Genomic DNA, 11,521 nt, shown 5'->3' with positions numbered 1-11,521 from the left:
CTACCTTTACATTTCCAACGCTCACAGTCAGTCCTGATAACAATTATTCACTATTGTATCACAAGATACCTATCTGCATCTCCTTTCATCAGCCCCGCCCAGACAGATTGGATACTACTCAGTGGAGATTCTACCTTCCTCTGTACCCTCTGGATCTAGGCTACCTGTTGAAAGCTTGTAAGCCAGTCACTTCTTGCCTTTGTACCTCCCCCCACCTCCCCCCCCATTTTGGACATCCAATTCCAAGTTGCCCATCGTTGTCTACTTTGTGTGTGGATGGGGTGGGAATGATCCTCACTGTAAAGATTTATTCCCTCTTTTGAGCTACTGAATCCATAGGTGTAGGTCAAGTTCATCAAATTGTATCAGAGTACTCTTTTTTTTTTCCTCTTCTTTCTTCTGGTTGAGCTCTGATCATCTGGTCATTGAAGCCAGGTTCAAGTGGGTATTATCTGTAAGTGTGGGTGTTCTTGTGCATATGCCCTCTCTTCTTATCATCTGAACGCTTCACTCTCCACTCTAGTCCTCTGTGACTATGTCACTGACTCTGGGCCCAAGAGTCCCAGATCTTGCCACATTGCTGGCCAACTAAGTCTCCACCTGGGTTCACAGGACTCTATTGAACGTTGTAGGGCTTAGCTCGCAGCTTCATTGCTGTTTTTCCCTCACTTCCCCTTATCAGTGATGAACGTGGTCACCAATCAGAGTGTGTATTCCCTGGAGTCCTAGTCTTGGAAGGGGTTTGCCCTGAGGGGACCCAACCACTTGCCTTGATGTCTCCAGGGCAAGCCGCTTGCTTGTTCTTGTAGTAATCAGTCAGACTGCTTATATTGTTTTGTATTTTTCCTTTTGGTTTTTCTTTCAAGAAGTATCTTCTGTTCTTCTAAGCACTCCAGGCTGGTGTGCTTGTCCTTTCAAGTGGAAATTTCCCACCTTAGAAGACTCTGGATGCTGTTCAGGATTCCACCTATGGTCTTATTTAATGCAGAGGCTCCACAGGGAGCCTCCATCACTGGGCACATTGTAGCCCCATTTTAGGTATTCCAATCAGTTATAGGCAGAAGATGGACTTAAAAAAGCTTTCTATGGTGATATTTCTGGCTATTCTTTTCTCTCCCCCTCAAGTGTCTATTTTATAATGGTATATAAGGGAAACCAAGATTCAAAAGACAGCCAAGCATCTTAACATTGTTTCTCCCCTTTTCCCCATTCCAACCATGTTTCGCTCCCTGTATCACAGAGCCCTGTTGTTCCAAGGTTGTGCATACATCATTATTTACCTCTGTCCCACTTAGCCCATGCAAACCTGCCTAATTGTTTTCCCATCTGCTTTGTTCTTCCATTTCCCTCCCCCTTCTTGTGTACTGCCCCCCTCCCCAGCACCCAAACTATCCTCTGCCTATTCCCTACCCTGTGCTCCAGCTCCCCTCCTTCCCCTCACCCCAATCCCCCACCCTCCACCCCCCACATCCCATTAACCAGCAAAGAATCCCCCCCTTTAGTAGGGGTTCTTTTCTTAGTTTTTTACAGTAGTGGTCCTATGCAGTATTTCTCCTTTTGTGACTGACTAATTTCACTCAACATAATGTCCTCAAGCTTCATCTGTGTTATGTGGTGGCTTGCAGCTTCCTTGTTATTCTTCAAGGTAGCATAATATTCCGTGGTGTGTATGTACCACAGTTTGTTTATCCGTTCTTCAGTTGATGGGCACTTAGGCTATCTCCATCTTTTTGCTATTGTAAATAGTGCTGCTATGAACATTCGTGTGCATATATCTACTCGTGTTATGGCTCGTATTTCTTGTGGGAAAATACCAAGTAGAGGAATTGCTGGATCATAAGGTATTTCTATTTCCAACCTTCTAAGGAAGCACCAATTGCTTTCCAGAGAAGTTGGACCATTTTGCAATGATTGGCTTCTTTTATGCACAGGAAAATCTCTGAAAACTTGTCAAGTATTTTGGCATGTATCAATATCTCATTTCTTTTTATTGCTCAGTGTTATTTCATGGGATGGGTATCCCATAGTTTGACCATCATGCATTGGAGGACATCTGATTTGTTTCTTCTTCGTACCTATTGCAAATAAAGCTGCTATAAACATTAATGAACAAGCTTTTATATAAATGTACATTTCATTCCTTTGATATAAATGCCTACGAGTGCAGTTGCTAGATTGGATAGTAGTTGTTTCATTTTTAAGAAACTAGAGCTTTTCTTAAGTGGTTGTACTACTCACACATTCCCATTAGCAGTGTAAGAGTGATCCACTTTCTCAGCAGCAAAGATTGGGTAGTCTGGAACACTTAATTATATTCATGAGGAACTTCTACATAGAGCAAGATGCTGTTGTTCCAACAGAACAAGGGGGCGCTAAATAAATGGTTTAAAATCAGGAATGTGTGTGCCAGGGTTGTATTCTTCCATCATACTTACTCAGTCTGTATGCTGAGCCAGTAATCCAAGAAGCTGGATTATATGAAGAAGAATGTGGCGTCAGGATCGGAGGGAGACTAATCAGCAGCCTGCAGTAGTCAGGTGATACAGCCTTGCTTGCTGAAAGTGAATAGCACTTAAAATACTTACTGATGAAGATAAAAAACTGCAGCCTTTAGTATGGGCTGTACCTCAGTGTAATGAAAACAAAAATCCTCATCACTGTTTCAATAAATTGTTCAGTGCTTTCGAGCTGGTCTGCCTCATAACAACCCTGTATAGGATTTCCGAGACTTTTTAAATCTTTGCGGGAGCAGAAAGACTTTTCTCCCGGAGCTGCTGGTGGCCTCCAATTGCAGACCTTGTGGTTTACAGTCCAGTGCTTATTATATGGAGCCACTACACTCTCCAGAAATAATGTGGTAAATGGAGAACAAAATTAAAGTTGACAAAGACTTAATGTTACTTGGATCTACTGTCAGCACTCACAGAAGCAGCAGTCAAGAAATTAACGTATTGCGTTAGGCAGATCTGCAGCACAGGACCTCTTTAAAGTGCTCAGAAGCAAAGATGTCAGTATGAGGACTAAGGTGAGCCTGACCCAAGCCATGGTACTTTCAGTGGCTTTATATGTGTGTAAAAGTTGGACAATGAATAAGGAAGACAGAAGAATTGATGCATTTGAGTAACAGTGTTGTAGGTGAGTAGTGTAAGTACCATGGGCTGCCAGAAGAACAAACAAATCTGCGTTGGAAGAACAGCCAGAATGCTCCGTACAACCAGGTTGGTGAGACTTCATTTCTCAATCTTAGGATATATGAAAAGTCCTTACAAGGAGAGAGACATCATGGTTGGTGAAATGGAGGGTCAGTGAAAAAGAGGAAGACCCCCAATGGGATGGATTGGCACAGTGGCAGCAGCAGTGAGCTCAAGCGTAACAAAGAGTGTAAGGATAGTGCAGGCAGTGTTTTACTCTGTTTTGCATAGGGTCACGAGTGAGAATTGACTCAAAAGGCACTGAACAACAACAGTGGTTAATGATGGTGAACATCTTTTCATGTCTTGATTTGCCATCTTTGTACTCTCTTTGATGGAGTGTCTGTTCAGGTCTTTTGCCCACTATCTAATTGTACTTTTTTATTCTTGTTGAGTTTTTAGTGTTCTTAGAATATTCTAGATATCAGTCCTTTGTCAGAGTTGTGTTGGCGTCATGGCTTCCTTATGTGTAACAAAATGAAGCTTTGCCCAGTCCTGTGCCACCGTCATGATCACTAGTGTGCTTGAGTCCATAGTTGTGACTGGTGCGTCATTCCCCCCTATTGAGGGTTTCCCTCCTTCTGCTGATCCCTCTCCTTTTCCAAATGTGCTGTCCTTTTCTAGTACTTGGTCATTCCTGATGAAGTGCCCAAAGCAAAGCAAGCGGAAATCCCACTGTTTGCTCTTCTGAGGAGCATTCTGGGTTTATTTCTTCTAATACTGATTTGTTCATTTTTCTGGCAGTCACAGTGTATTCATTATCGTTTGCCAACATCACAATTTGAATGCATCACTTCTTTTTAATGGATGAGCATTTACAGAACATATTGGTATGTTTTTCTTAAATCTAACTGCATTCATACTGTGTGTTTTATCCTACTCAGTAATATATCATAAAAACAGCACAACTCCTGAGTGTATAAAATCCTTAATTTTTTGCATTTCAGTATCAAAGACATACAAAGTTTGTAAATGATTATATTTTATACTATGGTGGTAAAAAAGACGACTTCAGGCGTTTGGGGTAAGTATCATGAACTTTGCAGAGAATGGGAGGGGAGTGTGGATAACTTTTAATTAAAAGGCTTCAGCGATCTTGTGATGCTAGGCTTTCTGATTCTGCCTCTCTCCTCTGTTTTCTATTCTGCTTTCCTTAGTGTATCATAAGGTGGAGATGCTATCCACAGCTTCTAGCTAACGAGGACACTCATTTCTTTGGCCACAGGACCTCCTTAGAAGCCTCCTCACATGTTGACTGTGACACTGACAGGACTTCTGAGAAAAACTTTAGACTTTGATTATTCAGTACATTTTTTTGTTAAGGAATTTTTTTTTTTTTTAGTTCGTACATGCACAAGTTTATTCCAAACAAAACATTTTTAAACACATCTCTGATCAGCGGATGGCTACAGACAAGTTCTATCAATAATATACATGTCTTAGTCGTCTACTTAAGATGCCTTGTAAAAAAAAAAGTGGGGGAGGCAATCAGATTTTGTAAGTAATTTTGAGATATTTAAGCTATTGCAAGAAACCTCACTCTGGTGTTTCCTGACACACAAATTTTTTTTCTACGTTTGAGGCTCTTCTGTCAGTACCTTTTGCTTTTGTGTGGGCTTTTTCCCTCTGATGAGTCGATTTTCATGGTGTGGTGCTGTGGGTTAATGTGCTGGACTACAAGGTTGGTTTGAACTGCGAAGTCAGCAGTTCAAGTTCTCCAGCCGCTTCTTGAAAACCCTATACAGGGTTGCTATGAGTTGGAACTGATTAGACAGCACTTAACAACAATCAAGTTTCAGAGTTGGAAATACCTGAACAGACTTTGCTGCCATGTCATTTACCCAAATGTATCTCCTCTGTCAATTTAGCTTTCTTCTTTCAATAGCTCCTCGCCTTACCCTCAAACCGTTAGCATCGGACCCCTCAACTCTTCCTACCTTACACTATATTTCTAGGAAACTGTAGTAAAATGAAGTTTGGAAAACTTTTCATATTTCTTAAAAAGTAGAACTCAATAGAGTGGTGTTATTAACATTTTCTTATTCATTGAGTGTTTATTCAGGTTTGTTTATCCTAGCATCGGTAACTTAGCACCATTTGTATAATTGAAACCTAAGCAAGAAACAGCTGGGTTCTGTATCCATTTTGTCTTGCTTTTGTAGCATCACTCTTTAAAAGTGCCTTTTGAAAATATGCCAGTAGTTTTATGTATACCAGTGGACTTCAAAAGATTTGTGGAAAAATGGAATGAAAAGTTAATGGAATTTCCATATGTATCTATAACTATGTGTGTCTTCATGTATTAGGTGTTTACTCAAGTTTTCAAAGTCTCACAGAACTGATGAGACTCCTAAATTTTGTCTTTGTATTCAATGTCAATAATGTCCTTTTTCAGGGAAAATGACAGAACAGACCTGGATGTTATACGAGAAAATCATAGGTTCCTGTGGCATGAGGAGGATGAAGTGGACATGACTTGGTAACAGTAGCCATCACAGGCCTAATACAGCAGATGTTTTTGTCCGAGCTCTTGACTCTTCAGGGGGTCCTTTCTCTGTCACTTAGCAGGGTGTTCAGCCCCCCTACAGCAGTTCTGAATGAAGGACGTGCCTGTGATTGTTGAACCTGGTGTGGTCGTATTAGTCATTTTTTGGCCATTTTAACTTCTGTTGCTTGAGTTTGTCTTTTACCACTGTTTTTTTTTAAAAAAAACAAGAATATAGAGTTAAACCTGTGGAAGCTAGAATCTATATATAAGGTGGGTGGATGCATGTCAGTGAAATGGAAAACCAACTCTAAAACAAGTGACAGAAAAGTGGTGGGACTTCATCCTGTCATAGGCAGAAAACATGTAAGACCCAGAAAACCAAGGCAGTCCTGTTGGGTGTAGGCTCTCACTGGTTTCCCTGTATGTTGCCTTACAATATGCTACTGTATGACTCTTTTTAAAGTTTTTAAATATTTTGAGGAAAAGTAATACTTGAAAATGGTTTTAATAAAAGATCAAACATTACAGAGGATTAAAAAGCTGAGACTAAGTCTTTCTCTCATCTCAGTCAGCCCTCCAGTTCTTCTCCTGTAGTGTGGCTAGGTGCTGTCGAGTCACTGCCAACTCTGTGCACACCAGGACAAAACACTGCCCGGGCCTGCACCATCCTCACCACTGCTGCTCTATCAGACCCCATTGTTGCAGTCAGTGTGTAATTTTGTCTTGTTGAGTGTCTTCTACTTTACCAGCATGATGTCCTGAAGGGACAGGTTCCTCTAGATATATGTCCAAATACATGAAACAAAGTTTTGCCATCATTACTTGTAAGGAACTTTATTGTTGTACTTCTTACAAGACAGATCTGTTCACTTTCAGCAGCCTGTGGTCTATTTAATACTCTTTGTCAACACTATAATTCAAAGACATCCATTTTTCTTCAGTCTTCCTTATTAATTGCCCAGCTTTTGCATGCATATGAGGTACTTGAAAATATCATGTGTTGGATCAGGCACACCTTAGTTCTCAAAATAACATCTTTTCTCTCCTTCAGAACCTCTGTTAATAGTTAATGTCCAGATATTCTGTGGACATGTAAGTAATAGGCCTTTTAAAATACATTAATATTTATATCATATCTGTTATTTACTTGACATTGCTTCTAAGTGGCAAACTGTGGTTGGATTTCTTAATGTGTAATGTTTATAATTTTGTGAACCTAGGGAGAAGAGACTTGCAAAGAAATACTATGATAAATTATTCAAGGAATACTGCATAGCAGATCTCAGTAGATACAAAGAAAATAAGGTATGCATTCAGAATACTTATTTATTGTTCAGTAATATATCAAGTTGGTTCCAACTCATAGTGATCCTGTACAGGGTTGCCAAGGAGCATCTGGTGGGTTTGAACTGCCGACCTTGTAGTTCTCAGTCCAGTTCTTATCCTACAGTGCCACAACAGGAGTCCCAGAATAATTTATAAGAGGTTTTTATAGTATTGTTTTTGAACAAGAACCACCAGTTTATAGGAAGTTCTTATTTAATATTTATAGGAGTTTTTTATAATATTGTTTTTAAATAAGAACCACCAGAATATTTATAGGCTGTTATTATTTAATAAAAACAGTATTAGTTTTTATTATACGATCCTGTCATGGCACAGATGACTGGTGTGGCATTGTAGGATCAGCACTTGGACTTCGAACCACAAGGTTGGCAGTTTAAACCCACCAGCTACTCGAAGGAAACCCTGTACAGGGTTGCTGTGAGTTGGAACCAGCTCGATGGCACTTAACAACAACAACAACCCTGTCATACATTATTCTTTACAGATGCTGATTGTAGTCTAAGTTGTCTTCACCTGTGGAGGTTAAATTTGGACCATTTAACCTCAGTAAGTAGGGCATTAGAAAAGGGTCCGTGGGACAAGGATGCTTCTTTGTGAGGTGAAGCATGAAAAGTGTAAAATTAGACACCGGTGGCTGCTGGCTCCTGTTTCCTGCTGACTCTAGTCTGGCTCCATTTAGTGATCATAGAGAATGATTTGACATAGCAGAATGTTTTTTATTCTTTTATAGATGTTTGGACTTGAAAGATTTTTTTCCAAAGTGATAAGCATTTTATAAAGCAAGTATATGTGCATATCTTATGTTACATAAATATAAGGGGTCACAAAAAGTTCGTGGAAAAATGGTATTAAAAAAATGAAATTTTTCTACAAAATTTTTGAAGCCCCCTTGTAGTATATGCATCTACTCTAGTAAAATTGGCTTACCACGGGTAATTATATCTTACTTTAGTGAAAGTTGTTTTTTGGCTCTGGCTCCAGTTTCAGATTTGTAGCTGGAAAAGGTAACCCAGGAACAGACGTTCTCATTTGGAGATACGAGGAGAAGGAACGTTTTATAAACATAAATACGTATATTATGGATGTTGTTTGTTGTTGTTAATTGCCTTCAAGTCAGTAAGGACTCATGGTGACCCTGTATAGTGTTTCTGAGGTTGTAAATATTTGCGAGAGTAGACAGAGTCATCTTTCCCATGGAGTGGATAGTGTATGCTTATATTAAGAAAACCCACCCATCTAAGAAGCTACCTTAGATATACAAGGAGGCTTCTAAAAGTTCATGGAAAAATTCTATTATCTTCTAATAAAATTTTCCTAAGAACTTTTGGAAGCCCCTAGTACGTATCATAAGGATGTCTTTTTTTTTGTTTGGATAGTTGTATCTCATAATTCGTTATTGTTTATTTTTCGTTATTGTTTGGTATGTGTTGGTTCATAATATCTTATAGATAATATAGTATCCATTTTATATCTCATGTTTAAAAATGCATGCACTTGGTATATCATAAAGACTTACTCAGTTTCTTACAGACTGTCAACTCAGGTTTTGGCTTTTGTCTTTCTTTTAGTTATTTGCTGTATTTACCAGAGCTCATTTAGTCCATAGAGCTCTGTAGCGGTTGGAGTTCCTTGAATTTACTACATTGCCAATTGAAAGTAAGATACTAGGTCCCTGTAGTTCAGGAGTGGGAACCTTTTTTCTGCCAAAATTTGTAACATCATTCTCTGGCCGTACAGAACTTAAAAACTATCCTGCTATATTTGGACTTGTGGTGTGGCACTGTATGGTCGGCAGTTCAAACCCACCAGCTGCTCCTCGGAAAGCCTATACAGGGTTGCTGTGAGTTGGAACCAACGCGACCGCACCTAATAACAACAACATATTTTTAATTAACTCACCCTTAAGGTGATGGCTCTGTGGGATAAAGCACTGGACCGCAAGGCTGGTTTGAATCACAAGGTCAGTGGTTCAAACTCACCAGCTGCACCTTGGGAATCCTGTACAGGATTGCTATGAGTCAGAACCGACTGGACAGTGCTTAACAACAAACAACAACAAAGGTGATGGCTGGAAGTGAGGTTGGCAAATGAATTTGTGGGCCTTATACTGCCCACGAGGAGCTTTGGTAGCGTAGTGGTTACGAATCGGGCTGCTAATCTCATAGTCAGCAGTTCGAAACTACCAGCTGTTCCATGGGAGAAAGATGAGGCTTTCTGTTCCTGTATAAGATTTACAGCCTCGGAAATGCTGTACAGGATCGCTGTGAGTCGGAATCGACTCCACGGCACATAACAACAACAACAGCATACTGCCCACGGGCCAGACATTCCCCACCTCTGCTCTAGAAGATGTAGCATAGCATCTTTTTAAAGCTGGCCTTATCTGCTGATTGCTTTTCAGAATTTATTGATTGGGCTGGTTGGGTTGAGGGGAGAAAGTATAAACAAAAAGTAGACAGTTGTATTTTTTCCATTTAAAAAATCAGAGTATGTTACTGGAGATGATACTTTATAGAAGATTATCTTGAAACAGATTTTTTAAAAATTAGAACATGATGACTGATTGGGTGTGAGGCTAAGGACGAGGAAGAAATAGGCGTGGTTCCCAGGTTTGAGTCAGTTCCAAGAGGAGCAGGGGGTATGGAGGTGGGTCTGGTGGCATTGGAGAACGGCGAAATAGTCTGACTCCCTTGCTAGGAGGCATTTTCTTAAACCTCCCTCACCCTCCAGCAGTATTTTATTTCTTTTTAACTAACCAGCTCCTAGTTCGGTGACTAAAAGACTTTCGGCTTTGTTAGTGATTTCCTGCCTGTTTTCCACACTCTCATTCCTTTTTAGGCTTTGTTTCCCATTCATCAGTGAGAATTTAATTGGGTATATGGCAGCCTGGTAATATCCCCAACATAACTTTTAAGGTAATTTGAAAGTGAAAAAGATAGCATAATAAACTGGTAATTGTTCTTCAAGTACTTAAAATCCTTTAAGAGAAGAAAAAGCTTCATGACAGGAATTAACTTTACTTTTTAGGTTGGTAAATGTCACTGTATCATTCAGTGGCTCCAAGTTTGGATTTATAGACAATTTTAAACATAATGTTTAAATTTATTTTTGCATTCATTTGAATTTTTTTTTCTCATCAGTTTGGATTTAGGTGGCGAGTTGAAAAAGAAGTCGTTTCAGGGAAAGGTAATGTTTAATTTATTCATTGTTTTCTTTTTAACAGGGTACAGGTTATTTTGTTACATTATTGAATTGAAATCATTGGTTAAAAGGATCCCTGGTTTGTACAATGAATGACTACCAAAATAAGATTGCTGTTGCTGCATGCCTTCGAGCTGATTCATAGCAATCCTGGGGAGGCTGTAAATCTGTACGAGAGCAGAAAGCCTCATCTTCTCCCAGGGAGTGGCTGCTGACTTTGTGGTTAGTAGCCCAGCATATAAGCCACTGTGCTACCAGGGCTCCTTCAAGTAAAATTGTCGAATTGATACTGACTCTTAGCAACCAACCCTGTGTAAGGTTTCCAAGGAGTGGCTGGTGAATTTGAGCTGCCGACCTTGCAGTGCAAACCGACCTTGTGGTCCAGTGCATTATCCCATAGTGCCACATAGGGAAGGTATAATTGTGGTTCATTAGCAAAGTTCAGAATGTAATGCTATAATGATTTTTATAGAATTTTTGCCTTTAGAACATCCAATTGTTAACAACTTTTAGAAAAGGCAAATACATCATTTTTCAGCATAATCTCCTTGCTTTTCAATACACTTGTCCATCTGTCAATAAGCTTTCATATTTCCTTATTAAAGAATGTTTTAGGCTGAGCTCTGAGCCACAAATGCGCCACTGTCTTCATTTCTTCATCAAAGGTGAATCTTCTTTCTTGAAGGGCTACTTTCAGGGTATCAAACAGGTGAAAGTGCAATGGAGCAAGATCAGGACTATAGGGACGATGCTTTAACACCTCAAAATGAAGTTTTACAGAGTGTCAGCAGTGTGGGTAGAGGTGTTCAAACATGCATTGTCATGAAAGATCCGAACTCCCTTTGATAGCAGTCCTCTTCATTTAATCAGAAATTTAGGCTTCAGCTCTTCAGCGTCTCACTGTAACCAAGCACTGTTGATTATTGAACCTTTTTCCTGATAGTGTTCCAATACTGGCCTTTGAGAATCCCAGCAAATCGTAATCATTAATTTTCCAGCTGATGGTTAACTTTTGAACTTTTTGTTGGTTGGTGATTGAGGATGTTTCTGTTCCGTACTCTGTTGTTTACTCTCAGGCTGCTAGTGATGAATGTGTGTCTTATTACCAATAATGATGGTTTTTAAAGAAACTGTTACCTTCCTTTGAGTATCAGACCAAATTTTGTTTGCAGATGTCTAAACACTGTGTTTATGGTGTTCTGTTAGTTATTTCAGTCCCCATCTCGCACAAACGTTTAGAAACCCAAGTCTGTCGTGGGTTATTTCATAGGCAGAGCCAGGGTTGATTTGCAAA

General features: G+C 39.7%; 1 protein-coding gene across 1 annotated transcript in view; it reads left to right on the top strand.

The window, feature by feature from the left end:
- Window positions 1-11,521, top strand: part of FRA10AC1 (fragile site, folic acid type, rare, fra(10)(q23.3) or fra(10)(q24.2) candidate 1) — a 48,103-nt gene that overhangs the window by 3,344 nt on the left and 33,238 nt on the right. The window contains exons 4-7 of the mRNA XM_006831152.1: window positions 4,139-4,215; window positions 5,587-5,670; window positions 6,900-6,984; window positions 10,167-10,212. Coding sequence (XP_006831215.1) covers window positions 4,139-4,215; window positions 5,587-5,670; window positions 6,900-6,984; window positions 10,167-10,212 — 292 coding nt within the window. The remainder of the gene's footprint in view (window positions 1-4,138; window positions 4,216-5,586; window positions 5,671-6,899; window positions 6,985-10,166; window positions 10,213-11,521) is intronic.

This window comes from Chrysochloris asiatica, unplaced genomic scaffold (assembly GCF_000296735.1).
Source record: "Chrysochloris asiatica unplaced genomic scaffold, ChrAsi1.0 scaffold00003, whole genome shotgun sequence".
In the NCBI taxonomy this organism is placed as follows: Eukaryota; Metazoa; Chordata; class Mammalia; order Afrosoricida; family Chrysochloridae; genus Chrysochloris; species Chrysochloris asiatica.
Note: the sequence above shows the minus strand (reverse complement) of the source record. Positions and strands in the feature narration are given on the sequence as shown.